The sequence below is a fragment of the Pecten maximus genome, chromosome 11, assembly GCF_902652985.1.
Source record: "Pecten maximus chromosome 11, xPecMax1.1, whole genome shotgun sequence".
Taxonomy (NCBI): Eukaryota; Metazoa; Mollusca; class Bivalvia; order Pectinida; family Pectinidae; genus Pecten; species Pecten maximus.
The window spans coordinates 43,672,207-43,692,949 of NC_047025.1; the positions used below are offsets into that span (position 1 = coordinate 43,672,207).

The 20,743-nt window shown below is 36.7% G+C and overlaps 2 protein-coding genes across 5 annotated transcripts; one reads left to right on the forward strand and one right to left on the reverse strand.

Annotated features, from left to right (window-relative positions):
* Positions 1-2,016: 2,016 nt before the first annotated feature.
* LOC117337300 (transmembrane protein 42-like) lies at positions 2,017-8,797 on the reverse strand. 4 transcript variants are annotated; one of them, XM_033898209.1, is made up of 5 exons: positions 8,738-8,794; positions 6,994-7,183; positions 3,441-3,587; positions 2,461-2,557; positions 2,017-2,342 (listed from the first exon to the last, which is right to left on the reverse strand). In XM_033898209.1, the coding sequence occupies exons 2-5, from the start codon at positions 7,144-7,146 to the stop codon at positions 2,296-2,298; spliced, it is 444 nt and encodes a 147-aa protein (XP_033754100.1). In that variant the 5' UTR covers positions 7,147-7,183; positions 8,738-8,794; the 3' UTR covers positions 2,017-2,295. The 4 variants fall into 4 exon arrangements, with proteins under 4 accessions (XP_033754100.1, XP_033754097.1, XP_033754098.1 ...); XM_033898206.1 differs by having other exon boundaries at positions 2,017-2,557; positions 8,738-8,797; XM_033898207.1 differs by having other exon boundaries at positions 2,017-2,557; positions 8,678-8,792.
* A 151-nt stretch (positions 8,798-8,948) lies between these two features.
* On the forward strand, positions 8,949-15,815 carry LOC117337306 (ER membrane protein complex subunit 8-like). Its single transcript, XM_033898216.1, has 5 exons — positions 8,949-9,174; positions 10,206-10,282; positions 11,002-11,071; positions 11,299-11,390; positions 12,030-15,815. The coding sequence occupies exons 1-5, from the start codon at positions 8,971-8,973 to the stop codon at positions 12,181-12,183; spliced, it is 597 nt and encodes a 198-aa protein (XP_033754107.1). The 5' UTR covers positions 8,949-8,970; the 3' UTR covers positions 12,184-15,815.
* Positions 15,816-20,743: the final 4,928 nt, after the last annotated feature.

The following is a 20,743-nucleotide window of genomic DNA, read 5'->3' on the forward strand; positions in this document are numbered from 1 at the left end:
CTTCGCGCTAGGGGAATCGCCCTGTAAACCGGGGGTCGCTGGTTCGATCCCCGGCGAAGGCACACTACTCTCCTGTTACAAAAACATTAACAGGTATCTGAGTTCATGGCTGATATTGGGAGCGTACAGGAACTGAAAGAAGAACAGCAGACAGATGTTACACTGGAGAAGTTTCGGGGGGGGGGAGGGGGGGGGGGGAGGCTATATTGACACGCCACGACGGAGGGAAGTCCGTGCTCCTTTACCATAAGGGGTTGCTCTATAGGGAATTTCAGAGTCCAGGAATCGCAACATATATGTTATCTCTGTCCATCACAAAGAGAGGTCAAGCATCTTTGTGATGTTTCTTGGTGTCACGCAAGCATGTATATTTTTATATTATGTGTATAATGTTTTGGTAGATATTTTATTCTTAACTTAAACCGGTGTAGATATCCTTAAAAGTTAGGCACTGCTGGGTGGAAATGCGTCTTTGGTAGCTATAGGTGTGCAGAGCCGAGATGTTTACGGTTTTAGACATTTATGGTATGTACCCGGTATGGACTTACCGACATTTTACGTCATGTAACTTGACACAGACGACAGACTGTGGTAAGTACCCGTGATATTTCTATTCCATTTTGGTGGGTTTTATTGTGTTGTACCATTGTCCAGTGAAATAATCTAGGTATATGTATGCTCCAGTCAACCGTGACCAATGCTTATCGTTTAGGCAGTAATTTTAGTTTTATTTATGCTATTTCATGCTAAATTTCATATATTTTGTGTGTATTAGTGTTATTTATTTGCTGTGTGAACATATTTGATTGATGTATTTGAACTTATTCAGTATACATCGTGGATTCCATACAAAATATAAATCTATGGAAGATCAGTTCCATTGTCATAGTGAAAAGCATGGTGTGTTCGCGCGCGGGTGGAGTCGCACATCATTATTTCGTATTTGTAATTATACACCTTACTTGTATTTATTTAGGGTTATTTTATTGTTATTCTGTACTTAGATTTAACCTTGGAAAGTATTAAAATGTGAGTGATGGAGTTAACTATTTGTTTTAATCAATTATTGTAGCTCATATGACGGGAGTTATTACATCACATCAGCCAGAACCGGACAGTATGAGCCTTCTCATGGAATTCTCCGCGCAGGACAGTATTTATCCAACAGGGTCAAGGTCACCAACGGTAGACTGAGAGTTGGCAACTGTTGATCTCTAAACCCAATTGGCTGCTGTCGTGTATTAACCTAGACTAGTGATGTCCCCTTGCCAGGTGTATGTAAGCAAGTGGTTGCTTGAGTTAGATATGTGAGCTCTGGATTGAGCTATCTATTCCTGTATTATCAAGACTCATTGGCTCTGGATTGAGCTGTTCTTTATACGGCTGCCAAGACTCATTGGCTCTGGATTGAGCTGTTCTTTATACAACTGCCAAGACTCATTGGCTCTGGATTGAGCTGTTCTTTATACGACTGCCAAGACTCATTGGCTCTAGACTGAGCTGTTCTTTATACTACTGCCAAGACTCATTGGCCCTGGATTGAGTGGTGTGGAAGCTTTACCAGAACTTTCATCGGGTTGGGAGGCTACAGAAACATTTTTAGGTCACCTAAGCCAAAGTCTCAGATGACCTGTTGTGATCGCCTTTTATCTGGCGGCGTCCGTCTTGCGTCATAAACAACAGGCCCAGAGGCTTGATATTGGGTCTGTAGCATGCTGGGATGAAGGGCTACCAAGCTTGTTCGAATGGATGACCTTGACTCTCATTCAAGGTCACAAGGGTCAAATATACTAAAATATTTAAATGACTTCTTGATAATCAAAAGGCTCCTCTGAGACCCAATACTAGGTCTGTAGCATGCTGGGATGAAAGGGCTACTGAGTTTGTTCAAATGGATGACCTTGACTTTCATTCAAGGTCACATGGGGCCAAATAATATTAAAATATATCAAATCTCAGGTGACCGTTAAGGCCCAATGGCCTCCTGTTTAGATAACTTTGTTGAAAGTTCGTGAGTTAAGGAGAGTGTATGGCTGTATTATAAATATATTAGGCATATTGTTTTTTATTGTAAATAAACATAATTAAACTTATGTTATCAAGTTTTTTGGTCTTCATTTCCCATATCAACAACTGACGCTTGGTCCACATTAACACCCAGCAAGAATCTGGTCACCACGTATGAATCTTAATGATGTTTCTGGGTGAGTCTGGTGTCCACTGCCTCTGTGAGAGGTCATGAATCTTTGTGATGTTTCTGGGTGACAGTCTGGTGTCCACTCCCTCTGTGAGAGGTCATGAATCTTTGTGATGTTTCTGGGTGACAGTCTGGTGTCCACTGCCTCTGTGAGAGATCATGAATCTTTGTGATGTTTCTGGGTGACAGTCTGGTGTCCACTCCCTCTGTGCGAGGTCATGAATCTTTGTGATGTTTCTGGGTGACAGTCTGGTGTCCACTGCCTCTGTGAATCAGCACGAGGCCTAACAGTATGAGAATGGAGCCTAGCCACCACTTCAGTGACAAGTATTCTTGGAAAAACATCCAACCAATGAGTGCCTGCCATTTAGAAAACAAAAACAGTTATCTTAAAGGATACCAAACATACACATGTAACAGTTTAAAGGTTATCTTATATGGATAACTTAATATACATACAAGGTTTTTCAAATGATAGTTTATCAGTACATTTGAAATCAATATTCTTTTCTGGTCAGTATCACAAGAACTTGTCAAAAACTACTAACTTATGGTCCATATGTATTATATGGATTTCAGGCTAGGAATCGGTGCCTGTGATAGATACCAAATAAATACCTTCAAACAGATACAAGTCAACTAAATACCTTCAAACAGATACAAGTCAAATAAATACCTACAGATACAAGTCAAATAAATACCTACAGATACAAGTCAAATAAATACCTACAGATACAAGTCAAATAAATACCTACAGATACAAGTCAAATAAATACCTACAAACAGATACAAGTCAAATAAATACCTACAGACAGATACAAGTCAAATAAATACTTACAAACAGAGCTTTCATTCAACTCTTGATATTAAGTGATATCAATAAATGTTCCATTATACAAACTTTTATCTTTTTTTTTTTTTTAAATTTCAACATAACCTATACACAGGATTTTTTCAAACTTAGGGATCAATATACATGTTATATCAATTAAGTTTGTGGAGTCACAACTTCCTCTCTGACGGAGGTCTGACAATATCAGGACAGCCATTGTCTGGCACCAGTCCTTATCTAGAATTAACGAACGGAATGATTCAGTACATGTAAAGCACTACCAGGACAATGTTTCTGGAGAGTGAAGTATTAGACTCCCCTGTACAGAAACATTGTCACCTGTGGTATGCACTACAAAGTTGTGTTCATAAGGAATTGTTTTTGATTATTAGGAAAAGTTTTGCTGCTTACACTGACTACAAAGTTGGTGGCAGTGTTGATGACGGTGGCCTCCAGGGAGGAGGTACACAGCTGTAGAGACTTGGTAAAACACGTCCACATCAGGGCATTACTGACAAAGATCATCCCAAAACACAAGCCTTGTAAGTACCACTTCAGCTGGAAAAACAACACAAATCAACAGGAGAGATTTTGAGATGTGCCAGAGATGAGCGGAAGAATTTTTTTTTCCTTGTTACTCCTTAGCTTTACTGAAGATTAAAAAGAAGTAATATTTATTCTAAAATTCAACAAGGTAATGATATCCTACCTTTTCTTAAGGGTTACATACACAATAACCTGATATCCTACCTCTTCTAAAGGTTTACTTACACAATAGCCTGATATCCTACCTCTTCCAAAGGGTTACATACACAATAACCTGATATCCTACCTCTTCCAAAAGGTTACTTACACAATAACCTGATATCCTACCTCTTCCACAAGGTTACTTACACAATAACCTGATATCCTACCTCTTCCAAAAGGTTACTTACACAATAACCTGATATCCTACCTCTTCCAAAGGGTTACATACACAATAACCTGATATCCTACCTCTTCTAAAAGGTTACATACACAATAACCTGATATCCTACCTCTTCCTAAAGGGTTACATACACAATAACCTGATATCCTACCTCTTCCAAAAGGTTACATACACAATAACCTGAATACTGGGTTACCTTTATCACAGGGTTATTTACATCTCACAGTTACCTATATAACTACATAAACCTACTATGGAGTTACCTAGTATACACAACCTGATAACCTACCTAGTAACAGGGTTACATACACGTTATGGTTACCTAAATCACAGGGTTACCCATCTTACCTGATAACTTACCACAGGGTAGCTATATCACACAGTTACCTACATAAGATGATATTACCTACTACAGGGTTACCTACATTGGATGATATTACCTACCACAGGGTTACCTACATAAGATGATATTACCTTACTACAGGGTTACCTACATAAGATGATATTAACCACTACAGGGTGACCTACATAAGACGATATTACCTACTACAGGGTTACCTACATAAGATGATATTACCTTCTACAGGGTTACCTACATAAGATGATATTACCTACTATAGGGTTACCTACATAAGATATTACCTACCACAGGGTTACCTACATAAGATAATATTACCTACTACAGGGTTACCTACATAAGATGATATTACCTACCACAGGGTTACCTACATAAGATTTTACCTACTACAGGGTTACCTACATAAGATGATACTACCTACTACAGGGTTACCTACATAAGATGATATTACCTACTACAGGGTTACCTACATAAGATATTACCTACTACAGGGTTACCTACATAAGATGATATTACCTACCACAGGGTTACCTACATAAGATATTACCTACTACAGGGTTACCTACATAAGATGATATTACCTACTACAGGGTTACCTACATAAGATATTACCTACTACAGGGTTACCTACATAAGATGATATTACCTACCACAGGGTTACCTACATAAGATATTACCTACCACAGGGTTACCTACATAAGATGATATTACCTACTACAGGGTTACCTACATAAGATATTACCTACTACAGGGTTACCTACATAAGATATTACCTACTACAGGATAACCTACATAAGATGATATTACCTACTACAGGGTTACCTACATAGGATGATATTACGTACAGGGTTACCTACATAAGATGGTATTACCTTACTACAGGGTTACCTACATAAGATGATATTACCTACTACAGGGTTACCTACATAAGATGATATTACCTACTACAGGGTTACCTACATAAGATATTACCTACTACAGGGTTACCTACATAAGATGATATTACCTACTACAGGGTTACCATAAGATATTACCTACTACAGGGTTACCTACATAAGATATTACCTACTACAGGGTTACCTACATAAGATGATATTACCTACTACAGGGTTACCTACATAAGATGATATTACCTACTACAGGGTTACCTACATAAGATGATATTACCTACTACAGGGTTACCTACATAAGATGATATAACCTAACCACAGGGTTACCTACATAAGATATTACCTACTATAGGGTTACATACATAAGATGATATTACCTTACTACAGGGTTACCTACATAGGATGATATTACCTACTACAGGGTTACCTACATAAGATGATATTACCTACTACAGGGTTACCTACATCAGATGATATTACCTATTACAGGGTTACCTACATAAGATGATATTACCTACTACAGGGTTACCTACATAAGATGATATTGCCTACTACAGGGTTACCTACATAAGATGATATTACCTACTACATGGTTACCTACATAAGATGATATTACTTACTACAGGGTTACCTACATAAGATGATATTACCTCCCACAGGGTTACCTACATAAGATGATATTACCTACTACAGGGTTACCTACATAAGATATTACCTACTACAGGGTTACCTACATAAGATGATATTACCTACTACAGGGTTACCTACATAAGATATTACCTACTACAGGGTTACCTACATAAGATGATATTACCTACTACAGGGTTACCTACATAAGATGATATTACCAACCACAGGGTTACCTACATAAGATGATATTACCCACTACAGGGTTATCTACATAAGATAATACCTACCACAGGGTTACCTACATAAGATGATATTACATACTACAGGGTTACCTACATAAGATGATATTACCTACTACAGGGTTACCTACATAAGATATTACCTACTATAGGGTTACCTACATAAGATGATATTACCTACTACAGGGTTACCTACATAAGATGATATTACCTACTACAGGGTTACCTACATAAGATGATATTACCAACCACAGGGTTACCTACATAAGATGATATTACCTACTACAGGGTTACCTACATAAGATAATACCTACCACAGGGTTACCTACATAAGATGATATTACCTTACTACAGGGTTACCTACATAAGATATTACCTACTACAGGGTTACCTACATAAGATATTACCTACTACAGGGTTACCTACATAAGATGATATTACCTACTACAGGGTGACCTACATAAGAAGATATTACCTACTACCGGGTTACCTACATAAGATGATATTACCTACTACAGGGTTACCTACAAAAGATATTACCTACTACAGGGTTACCTACTACAGGGTTACCTACATAAGATGATATTACCTACTACAGGGTGACCTACATAAGAAGATATTACCTACTACCGGGTTACCTATATAAGATGATATTACCCACTACAGGGTTACCTACAAAAGATATTACCTACTACAGGGTTACCTACATAAGATGATATTACCTACTACAGGATAACCTACATCATAAGATATTACCTACTACAGGGTTACCTACATAAGATATTACCTACTACAGGGTTACCTACATAAGATATTACCTACTACAGGGTTACCTTCATAAGATATTACCTACTACAGGGTTACCTACATAAGATGATATTACCTACTACAGGGTGACCTACAGGCCCTGATAACCCACCTTACTACACAGAGTTGTGTCCATCATGGAGTTACATCCATTGCTGATGATGTCACCGTTAAATGCAAGTTTAGCGAACACTGAGCCCAGTGCAGCCATAGTACCTGCTAGAAGAGCCAGAAGGAAGCCCTGGCCATGTGCTCTTTTCTCCATTCCCAACTTTAATTATCTAACCATCTTGTCGGAGTTCCTGAAAAAGAAATTTGAAAATTAACCTTCCAATAATGTACACTTCTTTATTAATCCAATTCAAATGTGAATCCTACATATAGTGTTATATACATTGTGGTTATAAGGAAAGAAATAACAAAGTTGATCAACAGATTTACTAGTGTCTTTCATCCTAATTTGCTAGGCTCTTAAGATACAGGCTAATTCAAATGCTATCCACTGAGGTAATAGAGCACTGGGCAAAAGAAAAACTATCGAAAACTGATTTGATTCATCCAGTGTGTACAAAAACAAAAAAAGTGAAGGAATAGTGGTCACAAGATGAGAAATAGAGATGACAAATTTCAATTGTCAAAATCCAAGATGGCAGCTTGTCGGCCATGTTGTTTTCTGATCAGTCTCAAAATGCAATATGCATAATTAGGGACCAAGGGGAACTTACAAATGATTCCTTAAGTACTTTCTGAGAAATAAATAGCAACAACAAGAATTGTTTACAGAGGGACGGACGGACACAGGGCGATTTGAATAATAGCAAAACAAGACCAAAACCATTATATTTCACTGCTAAGATATTACTTGGGATCAAACAAATTCATCAAAGTTATTTAGAGCATGTATAAGGAAAGCTAAATCAACTGATCAGTAAACTCAGATTATAAATACTACCTTGTATATCCTGAATGGATATGGCACTGTAATGTGAAAGGCTGCTTATCAGTACTGCCTATGTTAACAAAAACAGCGTTATTTTGAATAATATTGTACATTTAACTCCCCAGACATATAGGCATAGTCATCAAACTTCTCTCTAAACTTGTAATAATCTAATTAGGATTATCTCTAAGGGAAAATATATTGTATTAAAAATGTCCTGAAAAATGTATTCTGTGTAGCTATGTAACAATATTCTGATAAATTTATTCTGTGTAGCTAAGTTACGATGTCCTGATAAAATGTATTCTCTATACACTGTAGTTATCCTGACCAACTGTATTCTATATATTTAATATCCTGATAAAATTCATAGTAAACATCCTGATAAATTTTATTCTAAAAGGTGGAGGGTTAGACGAAATCATTTATGGATATTTAAAAATTACTTATGGATAAATTTGAAATGATTTATAGATATCCATAAAAAGTGACTCTTTTCCACTTTGGCTGGCCATATAAGAATACCACTTTGAATATGTATGTAACATTTATGTAAATCAAACGGATAAAGGGGGGGGGGGGGGGGGCAAAAATGAAAAGAGAAAAAACTTCTTTTCAAATTATACATCAATCTAATTAAAATTTTAATTCCCCATTAGCTCAGTCGGTAGAGCAGCGGACCAGTAAACCGAGGGTGGCTGGTTCGTTCCCCGTCGGAGGCACATTAGCTCGCTTTTCTATTACACGTAAGACATCCGTCAGGAAAAGAATGTTTCTTTCCTCGAGTCGGTCAATAAAGAATAAAAAAAAAATGGAACAAATCAATTCGCTACCCTCCTTTATCAGTGCTACACACATATAACATGATCTTCTTTACGTTAGTTGGTCATTAACAGGTAGAAGTGTAACACTTTACATTTGCCAAGGTAGACCTCCTCCATCGTTAACTGTGCGCTGACATATTGCATCTCCGCATAAAATATTTATTTTTATTTATTTTATTTCATTCACATTTGTTGCAAATAATCAATTTGCTGGTAGATTATTTATTCTTTAGAAAAAGTAAAAGAAATATTTTTGTAAGCTATGCCTACTGTAATTTACCATCAACCGGAAGTTGTGTTTCCTTCACTTCTTATCAATGCGAAAATGGCGGAAATCACAGTCAGCATGCGAGCATATTGTAAATTGCTATTACATGCCGCAAAATATCCTCACTGTTCAGTAAATGGCGTGCTATTAGCAGAAAATTCAAAATCTAAAGATCACAGAAATTTAAAATTTGTAGACTGTATCCCGTTATTTCATCTCTCACTCGGGCTATCGCCAATGTTGGAGGCAGCACTTCTTCAGGTAGGCCTATATATTGTGTATTGCAGTACAGGACCTACTGCAATAGCTGCCACTGGCATAACATATATATTATATAATATAATATACACCTAATTGCTGATAAACCGTCCCATGTGTCCTTTTCTACAGATCGTTGGTACTGGAACACTGGCAGATCTGGCTATACAGATCAAAAGTGCCACACCCCACGGTCACCAGGATCCAGTCTGACACGAGTTTCATCTGACCATGACACCATGTCTAATTTCACACTTAACTAGACATCATATTGCAAACTATGTAGGTCGGGGTTGGCCTAATCGCCCTATCTAAGCACGATTGAACAAAAGAAAAAAAAGGCATCTATTTCTATATAGCCTACTGATTATAATTTGTAAGTAATATATTCTTGGGTTAGTTTTCTATGTAAGAAGAAAGACACAATAAATGATATTTTGTCTATTTAGTCCATTGTGTTCCGATTTGGTTGGTTAGTTGCACACTGTCACTTAATTTTGACAAGCCAGGGTCTATACAGTGGGTCAAACAATGTCGTAAAATTCCATGTTTTCATATAGTTATGCGCTGGCCCTACACCAGACATGGTGTCGATAACTAGCTAGTTACAGTCCTGTCACAAATGTGTCACACCCCACCATGTTCCAATCCCATTGGCACATTTTTGATGGGACTGAAAAGTGGTGATGCATCATGTGTGGCTGGTCTCGCACCCAGGCCACGTTAAAAGTCCCATCACTAATATGTCACTCCCAGGCCACGTTAAAAGTCCCATCACTAATATGCCACTCCCAGGCCACGTTAAAAGTCCCATCACTAGTGTGCCACACACCCCACCAAGTTTCAGTACTGTTACAAATGAGCCACAACCTACCATTTACCTGTCCTGTCACGAATGTGTAACACCCATCTCGTTACAGTCTCATCAAAAATGTGCCATACATCAGATCCACTTATAAAACACACATGTATGTAGAGTGTCACTATTATTGTTACAGATTTTATTGACTTATAATGCTTTTTTTCTGTTTTAGATTGATGGATACTGCAAAAGTGCTGGATATATCATAGCTGGCTATTACCAGGCTAATGAAAACTATTCTGACTCAGAGTAAGTTTCAGAGACTGAACATCCAAAGAAGCAGGAACAAATTGGATGATTAAATACCTTTCCTTACCATTTCATGTATTCACTTTTCTTACCATTGGTTAATGGGGGCATCCTTTGATAGACTTTGGGAATGTTTTTACTCCACCCTCATCACATGGTGGGCTCTCATCAGATGGCTGTCTTATCTCTTTTCCGATGTCCGATGTCCATGGTGGTTTAACAGTTCTTGTTTTTACTATTTCAAAGAAAGTTCTTCATTGATCTTTCTCAAATTTCATTTGTAGATTCTCCTTGGTCTGTAGTTGTGCATAATCTATTTTGAGACTGATAAAAAAAAAACAAGATAGCTGTCAGTAGGCCATTTTGAAAGTAAAAGGTTGTAATCGCTCTTTCTTATATTTCACCTGTAGGCTTCATGTGGTCTTAGTTTTCCATTTTGTTTTCTTATTGGATATGTTATTAATTTGATTTCTCTCGTGTTAGTCTAAGTTTGTTATCCCTTTTTCTCCAGAGAGTTTTTTATAAATCTTTCACAGATTTATTATGCAGGTTACTTTTGTGTTATAATGATTACATTAATAAGATCAAGAGGAATTAGAGAAAAGTAGAGAAATGATAAGTCTCACATAGATAAAGCTCGTTCAATAGTGGGTATCTGGGATCTCATTGTTTTTGTTTGTATTTATGCTTAATAGTTCAAATGCTTTTGTCTCCCACAGATTGAACTGTATTGCACGAGTTGTAGGAAAAAGGATCAGTGAGAACTGTCAGGACTCGTGTATATTCATGGTGAGTGTTAGTTTTTTAGTCCATGTTATTGGTGTTACATGATATCGTCATTGTCGATCATTTCTTGTTAGAATTTTTACACTTGTTTATGCATGGATGACAGTTGAAAATTGAAAAAATGCTGAAAACCAATTGGGGGGTCCAGAGGCAAGGTCCTGGTGGAGGATCTTTGGCTCCACAAGGTATATATTTGTTTGTAACAGGAGCATGCTTTTTACTACTTTCAGATTGATAATAAAAGAGTTTCCCCAGAATCTGTATCAGAGGTTTATAGAACATATTCCTTAAAGGACACATCTTGGAGAGAAATGGAAAAAAGGTTGGTAAAGTATTTTTGTGTATTTACCATTAATGTACATATATTGTCAAACAGCTGAAAAGATGGTACCGTCTTTGATTTTTTTTAGCGTTGATGACCATATACCTCTTATCATGGGAAACACAAACAACTGCAAGGCTTTTTCTGGGGGCTTTTTGGGGTCGATATGGGCCCCATTCCCAATTGAAATTATTTCCTATTTAGACCAAATTCCCAAAATTAGCAGTTTACTCCTGAAAAAATCTTTCCCAATTCACCAATTTTCTTCCCAAAATGAAGCAAAAAGGCCCCATCCCAAAACTGGGAGAAAATACCCTAAACTGTCCCCTGATGAAAAAGAATTTGAGTATCCATCTCAAAGGATCAAATACTTGTGTTAAGATGGAGGTCATATAGTCTCATAAACATCTTTTTATATGACATTCCGAAGAAAGGACTGGTCAAAAGTAAACCAGAAGTCAAACATTGTTAATATCACAAAGTCAACTGTCATGGTCAAACATTTGCATCCCTCCACTGGCTTGTCAATATTTTGTCTTTATTTTCTAAGTAGTCAACCAACTGAAGGTACACAATTAAAATCTCTAATCTATATTGTAAGACAAGCCAAGCTCAATTAAATCCAAATATATTTTTCAGATCAACCGTTGATGAGGAAACCATGGAGACAGCAGCCACATTGCTTACATCAGGTGCTTACACACAGCTAACAGACTTTGATAATCATTTTGATGATTTGACGAATGACTGGTTGAACACGCCCATCAATGATATGATCAAACGATGTACATAGAAGCTGTCTCAGTATAAAACATCAGTAGACAACAGGATTGATTTAACATTTATACTTGTTGAGTTGGTGCAATAACAGACTACAGGATTGATCTTGTAATACTCCGCTACACAGATGGTGAACCGGACTGTCTTTCTAACTCTGCTACACAGATGGTGAACTGGACGGTCCTTCTAACTCCGCTACACAGATGGTGAACTGGACTGTCCTTCTAACTCCGCTACGCAGATGGTGAACCGGACTGTCCTTCTAACTCCGCTACACAGATGGTGCACTGGACTGTCCTTCTAACTCCGCTACACAGATGGTGAACTGGACTGTCCTTCTAACTCCGCTACACAGATGGTGAACTGGACTGTCCTTCTAACTCCGCTACACAGATGGTGAACTGGACGGTCCTTCTAACTCTGCTACACAGATGGTGAACTGGACTGTCCTTCTAACTCCACTACACAGATGGTGAACCGGACTGTCCTTCTAACTCCACTACACAGATGGTGAACCGGACTGTCCTTCTAACTCTGCTACACAGATGGTGAACTGGACTGTCCTTCTAACTCCGCTACACAGATGGTGAACTGGACGGTCCTTTCAGCAAATTATTGTAGGATACTTGTAGTAGGGGTTAGCTTGAAAGTGGTTGCCAAGTTTAATATGTTTTTCCAACCATTTCAACCTGATCAAGAGTAGCCTACCTGGAGTAGTCTATCCGGAGAAGTATATCTGGAGAAGTTTATCTAGAGTAGCCTACCTGGAGTAGTCTAACCGAAGTAGTCTATCCAGAGTAGTCTATCCAGAGAAGTCTATCCGGAGAAGTCTATCCGGAGAAGTCTATCTGGAGAAGTTTATCTAGAGTAGCCTACCTGGAGTAGTCTAACCGAAGTAGTCTATCCAGAGTAGTCTATCCAGAGTAGTCTATCCAGAGAAGTCTATCCGGAGAAGTCTATCCGGAGAAGTCTATCTGGAGAAGTTTATCTAGAGTAGCCTACCTGGAGTAGTCTAACCGAAGTAGTCTAACCGAAGTAGTCTATCCGGAGAAGTCTATCCAGAGAAGTCTATCCAGAGAAGTCTATCCGGAGAAGTCTATCTGGAGAAGTTTATCTAGAGTAGCCTACCTGGAGTAGTCTAACCGAAGTAGTCTATCCGGAGAAGTCTATCCAGAGAAGTCTATCCGGAGAAGTTTATCCGGAGAAGTTTATCTAGAGTAGTCTAACCGAAGTAGTCTAATGTAAAGGGATGGCAGGGTACATCTGATATGAAAGTAAAGGACATTGAACATTATTGTGTTTGGCAGCGAGTGTTAACTGGTCAGTGGTCTAGAAGACTCTTCTTGAGAAATTTAAATGTATGCTAGCTGGTGACTGGTAGATCCTCTGGACTTCCACTGAGGTGTGATGGGGGTTGGTAGGTCCCTTGGACTTCCACTAAGGTGTGATAGGGGTTGGTAGGTCCATTGGACTTCCACTAAGGTGTGATAGGGGTTGGTAGGTCCCTTGGACTTCCACTAAGATGTGATAGGGGTTGGTAGGTCCCTTGGACTTCCACTAAGGTGTGATAGGGGTTGGTAGGTCCTCTGGACTTCCACTAAGGTGTGATAGGGGTTGGAAGGTCCTCTGGACTTCCACTAAGGTGTGATAGGGGTTGATAGGTCCTCTGGACTTCCACTAAGGTGTGATAGGGGTTGGTAGGTCCCTTGGACTTCCACTAAGGTGTGATAGGGGTTGGTAGGTCCTCTGGACTTCCACTAAGGTGTGATAGGGGTTGGTAGGTCCTCTGGACTTCCACTAAGGTGTGATAGGGGTTGGTAGGTCAGCTATGGGCTCTAATTTTTGTACCATTCCATCTGTTTTAATAAAACACTCTGTGTTCAGTCATATGACGACAATACACGGAATACAGGTAAACCCTTAACTTCCCATCTACAGATAATTTGAGGAATATTCCGCACAAATAGAAAAAAATCTTTCTATTCTGTATCTTTTAAAAAACACTCTTACTCTTAATGTTGTCAGCTTTAATTTATTTACTGTTTGGCAAATGGAGCTAGTGGGAATACCACAAGTCAATATCTAAATAGATACAATAGATATACTTTATTAAGGGTATTGGAGTACCGGGAACTGTAGGCTCACTAGATAATCAATAATTTGTAAGCTGTTCACTTACATTAATTTCTGATGGCTTGTAAGGCCAATTTCACATCAATCTTATAATGTACACAAATATGTCATGCATATAAAATCAAACTTGTTATTACGCAAATCAGGGCCACAATGAACACTTGTAATTTATCTAGCTAAATCTGTAAAGAATTTTCACAAATCAAATATATGTTTCTTTATATGGTAAATTTAGGCATATGATTTCCATAAGAACATAAGTAGATGCTTTCATCCTAACTAGTGGTGAATGTCTCGGTGTTAAATCTGTATTCATTTTATGGAAATTCTTCTTTAAGATGACTACTTGGTTTTATTTATTTATTCTATGTATGTCTGTTGTCATTATAATGTAATTCAAGTTATTAATATTTAAGCATTGAACTGCTTATATAGATGAGTAGTATTCTGAAGGCTATATATTAAAATTTAAAATATTGGAAGACAGGTTCTGGTTTGGTTATCTCCCTTGTATAATATTGATAGTGTTCTGAACAGTTCCTCACCCTAGATGTCAACATTTTGTAAGATTAAGAACTTGTCCTTAAATCAACCCCTGCATTTTTGTTATTTTAGTAAAAAATTATAATTTTGAAGAACTGTATAACAGAAGTATAATCCATTACAATGTTTTATAGATATAGAATATATTGTAAGGAAATGTATCATTGCCAGTGGGAAAATATTAACCAGATGATTCACATCCAAATAATCAGAAGATAGTAGAACCAAAGAGACTGTGTAATTCAATTGTATTTTTAAAAGAGCAGAAAATATAAGGCTAATTAATGTAGGATACACGGGCTATCCTGGAGTGATTACTAGAAAGTTGTGTTTACTTTAGAAAGGTTTATTGAGCACAGGATCAGGGAAATCTACAACATGTATTTACGATATAATGTTAATGCTGTATACTCCACATCAACAGTGTTTATTGAGTCATTCCTCGCCACATGACCTACTGTATATGTATGTATCTAGTGAATGAGTCATTCCTCGCCACATGACCTTCTGTATATGTATGTATCTAGTCAATGCAAATGCAGTCTAAATTAATGTTTATGTGAGAATCAGGAATGAATGATGATATGGTATGGATCATAGTGTAATTTTTAGCCAGTATGATTAAAAATGAATACCAACCAAAAACATTACAATGTATTATTTTAATATTTATGTCGTTGTGTGCATCCAAGTAAAAACGTCTTTGTACTGCTATAACTCAAGGTCATATCATGATAATATATCCATCATTTAGAGGCTTGATTGAACACTAGATCTCACGCAAAGATAAAAGAATCAAAATAAATTTTAATTATAAAAATGATTACAGATTTTTCCATTTGTCTGCTCTGTAAGAGAAATCATTCCACATTTGATGAGGGCATATACAACAACTCGGAAGTGTAACCTCTATATATATATATATATATACAACAACTCGAAAGTGTGATGTCTATATATATATATATACAACAACTCAGAAGTGTAACCTCTATATATATATAGTATTTCCTGTACTTCTTATATATATTATGTGATTGTAGTTGTAATTTTTTGTGTTTTGATAAAGGGGCAGATTGCCTCGAAAATTTAACAAACCTTATTGTTTACACTGTTTGAATTACTTCTTTGCCCCATATATATATATATATATATATATACATACAACAACTCGGAAGTGTAACGTCTATATATATATATGTATATAGACATCAACAGTGTACACTTGTATCATTTGAGTTAATTTAGGTTTCGAACAACAATTCACGCAAGGTTTTATCTATGGTATACAGTATTGTCACATTGTGATGTCAACAATTCACACAAGGTTTTATCTATGGTATACAGTGTTGTGACATTGTGATGTCAACAATTCACACAAGGTTTTATCTATGGTATACAGTGTTGTGACATTGTGATGTCAACAATTCACACAAGGTTTTATCTATGGTATACAGTGTTGTGACATTGTGATGTCAACAATTCACACAAGGTTTTATCTATGGTATACAGTGTTGTGACATTGTGATGTCAACAATTCACACAAGGTTTTATCTATGGTATACAGTGTTGTGACATTGTGATGTCAACAATTCACACAAGGTTTTATCTACGGTATACAGTGTTGTGACATTGTGATGTCAACAATTCACACAAGGTTTTATCTACAGTATACAGTGTTGTGACATTGTGATGTCAACAATTCACACAAGGTTTTATCTACGGTATACAGTGTTGTGACATTGTGATGTCAACAATTCACACAAGGTTTTATCTACGGTATACAGTGTTGTGACATTGTGATGTCAACAATTCACACAAGGTTTTATCTACGGTATACAGTGTTGTGACATTGTGATGTCAACAATTCACACAAGGTTTTATCTACGGTATACAGTGTTGTGACATTGTGATGTCAACAATTCACACAAGGTTTTATCTATGGTATACAGTGTTGTGACATTGTGATGTCAACAATTCACACAAGGTTTTATCTATGGTATACAGTGTTGTGACATTGTGATGTCAACAATTCACACAAGGTTTTATCTATGGTATACAGTGTTGTGACATTGTGATGTCAACAATTCACACAAGGTTTTATCTATGGTATACAGTGTTGTGACATTGTGATGTCAACAATTCACACAAGGTTTTATCTATGGTATACAGTGTTGTGACATTGTGATGTCAACAATTCACACAAGGTTTTATCTATGGTATACAGTGTTGTGACATTGTGATGTCAACAATTCACACAAGGTTTTATCTATGGTATACAGTGTTGTGACATTGTGATGTCAACAATTCACACAAGGTTTTATCTTCGGTATACAGTGTTGTGACATTGTGATGTCAACAATTCACATAAAGGTTTTATCTACGGTATACAGTGTTGTGACATTGTGATGTCAACAATTCACACAAGGTTCTATCTACGGTATACAGTGTTGTGACAATGTGATGTCAACAATTCACACAAGGTTTTATCTACGGTATACAGTGTTGTGACATTGTGATGTCAACAATTCACACAAGGTTTTATCTACGGTATACAGTGTTGTGACATTGTGATGTCAACAATTCACACAAGGTTTTATCTATGGTATACAGTGTTGTGATATTGTGATGTCAACAATTCACACAAGGTTTTATCTATGGTATACAGTGTTGTGATATTGTGATGTCAACAATTCACATAAAGGTTTTATCTACGGTATACAGTGTTGTGACATTGTGATGTCAACAATTCACACAAGGTTTTATCTACGGTATACAGTGTTGTGACATTGTGATGTCAACAATTCACACAAGGTTTTATCTATGGTATACAGTGTTGTGACATTGTGATGTCAACAATTCACACAAGGTTTTATCAACGGTATACAGTGTTGTGACATTGTGATGTCAACAATTCACACAAGGTTTTATCTACGGTATACAGTGTTGTGATATTATGATGTCAACAATTCACATAAAGGTTTTATCTATGGTATACAGTGTTGTGACATTGTGATGTCAACAATTCACACAAGGTTTTATCTACGGTATACAGTGTTGTGACATTGTGATGTCAACAATTCACACAAGGTTTTATCTATGGTATACAGTGTTGTGATATTGTGATGTCAACAATTCACATAAAGGTTTTATCTACGGTATACAGTGTTGTGACATTGTGATGTCAACAATTCACACAAGGTTTTATCAACGGTATACAGTGTTGTGATATTATGATGTCAACAATTCACACAAGGTTTTATCTATGGTATACAGTGTTGTGACATTGTGATGTCAACAATTCACACAAGGTTTTATCTATGGTATACAGTGTTGTCACATTGTGATGTCAACAATTCACATAAAGGTTTTATCTATGGTATACAGTGTTGTGACATTGTGATGTCAACAATTCACACAAGGTTTTATCTACGGTATACAGTGTTGTGACATTGTGATGTCAACAGTTCACACAAGGTTTTATCTATGGTATACAGTGTTGTGACATTGTGATGTCAACAATTCACACAAGGTTTTATCTATGGTATACAGTGTTGTGACATTGTGATGTCAACAGCTAGATCATATTTGTTGTTGCTTTGCGGTTGGTTAAATTGGCCTTGCTAGTAATTGTAAATTGTTTGATGTGTATGTAGGGTAGCTAACTGGGCATTCGTTTTGATATTTTAAAGTAATAACCAGATGTTCTGTTAATTAGCCTCCTAATCTTGTGCTCAATCTGCATCTTAATTGTGATCAGTACATTGTCCAAATACTGGTTTGTGTATAAAGTAAAAAAAAAAAAAAGATGCATTACAGTATCTCTTGTTATATATGACACGTAAGTTGGAACGCAATATATGAACAAAATGTATCTAGACAAGGGTTGTATATCTGTTATCATACAAAATGTTTTAAACTTTGGTAAAATTGTTATGTGTCTTATATAACATGTCAAGAGTTAACTTTTGTTAATTTTGACAACAGACCTTTCAGTAGACCCTTATGGACACTGTGGCAGTAGACATCACCGGCTGATTTATACCTGTAAATGTTGTTGTCATTGTTATTGAGAATGTACCAGACATTTTGTATTGTAGATTACCTCCCCTGGAGTGACATAAAATGTTCAATATGCCTGATATTTTGTTTTCTTTGATGATCCACACTGATACCTATATATACAATGTTGTATCTACAAACTTACACCTAATACGTGAGTTACTACTGTGATTACATGTGTGGATAATAAAACACGACATGCCCGGCATCCTTATCCGTAATGTTCATCAGGGACATACAAAGAACGTCCATGTGTTACATCTAAATAGCGAATCCAGTGATATGTTACAAGCTATAAATGAATATTACAGTGAAACTGAACAGGAGTAATTTAATCAATTGTAAGTACATGTATGTACAATGGCTAAGCTGGTAACATGTAATTGGTTAAGCTGTTTTTAGGTCACCTGAGCGTCACCTCAGCAAAGCTTGGTGACCTTTTTCAATCTATCTTGGCCGTCATGCATCATTAGTTAATATTTTCACATTTTTGAATTCTTCTCCAAAAGTCCTGAACTATTTTTGATGAAATTTTGCTGAAACCTTCCATGGCTAAAGGTCCATTCCCCTCAGGGACTGGAGGGGCGGGTCCAAAAGGGGTCAAATTGACTGATATTTCAAAAATCTTTTTCTCAAGACCCAGATATGGCAGACTATAGCTCTTCATGGATGGAAGGTTCTTGCAGTGCTTTATCAAAATTGTAAATTTAATGGCCCCTGGGTGTCACATTCCCTCTGGGGAAGGGCTAAATTTTACAATAGTTTATATAGGAAACTCGCTTATTTTAGCATAATTTATTTTTCATTGAAAATTGGTTAGCATTTGATCAGAGCCAACTTTTCTCCGTGACATGTTATCAGAGAATGTCAAGGTCAAGGCTTTGCTATAGGTTAAAAATGAAAATCTCCGATTGGGTATTTTTTTTTATTGCATATGAAAGAGCGTGATCCACTGAAACAGAATGTGTACGTTTTATGATCTTCAGAAGAAAAATGACAGAGATATTACACTTTGAAAAAAGGCAAATTCTATTCATTTATCTATACACTTAAAAGCTGGATGTTTGGCACATTTATAGCATGTACGACCGGCTACAAATGATATGTTTATCTTTGACCTTGACCTTCATGGGGGGGGGGGGGGGGGGGGGGGGGGGAATGAAAAATGAAAAATTCTTTCAAAATGGTTTATTTTGGTCACTTTTTAAATAACCTGCTCCTATGAAGGTATATGCAAGGTTTCTAGGTCAAATTATCAAAAGTTATACAGATATGGCATTTTGAAGAATGTTTTCTCCCTAAAATTGAAATTATCCAAAAATTGCAATTCAAATGTGTTTCTTTCATTTCTGTGCCATATTTACAATTGATACTAAGCACATCTACAGCATGAGTTACTGGCTGCAACAGTTATGCAAATAGTTGACCTTGACTAACAAAGTTCAAGGTCACAGTAATCAAATGACTTGTCAAAGGACAGGTATGAAGAGAAAAAGAAGATAAATCATAGGTATAGCATATGAAATCGACGGTCAGGTGGATAACATATCAGAGATCATTTCCTGGATGTAAATCCCATGTTTTGGGTCAAATTAACTGGAACTTCAAATATCTTCTCAAGACCCAAATTTGGTTGAATTAAATACTCTTCATGGATAGAAAGGTCTTAACGTGATTTGTCAAAATTCTAAACTTCATTTCCAATAGATTTCATACTTCTCCCTGAAGAAGTGCTCAACTTTACTATAGTTTATGTAGGAAAATTACATTTTAATGGAAATGATTCAAAGTCAGAATTATGAGGAGGGGCGAACCTAGACTACTATTTGTACAGG

What these genes read in the sequence shown, in the direction of transcription:
- LOC117337300 (XM_033898206.1), bottom strand. Translation starts at nt 7,146, where the DNA reads ATGGAGAAAAGAGCACATGGCCAGGGCTTCCTTCTGGCTCTTCTAGCA. An exon ending in ACACAACTCTGTGTAGTAAG is followed by an intron (nt 3,588 to 6,993) that starts GTGGGTTATCAG and finishes TTGTTTTTCCAG; the next exon opens with CTGAAGTGGTACTTACAAGG. An exon ending in CCACCAACTTTGTAGTCAGT is followed by an intron (nt 2,558 to 3,440) that starts GTAAGCAGCAAA and finishes TCTAAATGGCAG; the next exon opens with GCACTCATTGGTTGGATGTT.
- LOC117337306 (XM_033898216.1), top strand. Translation starts at nt 8,971, where the DNA reads ATGGCGGAAATCACAGTCAGCATGCGAGCATATTGTAAATTGCTATTA. An exon ending in AGGACTCGTGTATATTCATG is followed by an intron (nt 11,072 to 11,298) that starts GTGAGTGTTAGT and finishes TACTACTTTCAG; the next exon opens with ATTGATAATAAAAGAGTTTC. An exon ending in TGGAGAGAAATGGAAAAAAG is followed by an intron (nt 11,391 to 12,029) that starts GTTGGTAAAGTA and finishes TATATTTTTCAG; the next exon opens with ATCAACCGTTGATGAGGAAA.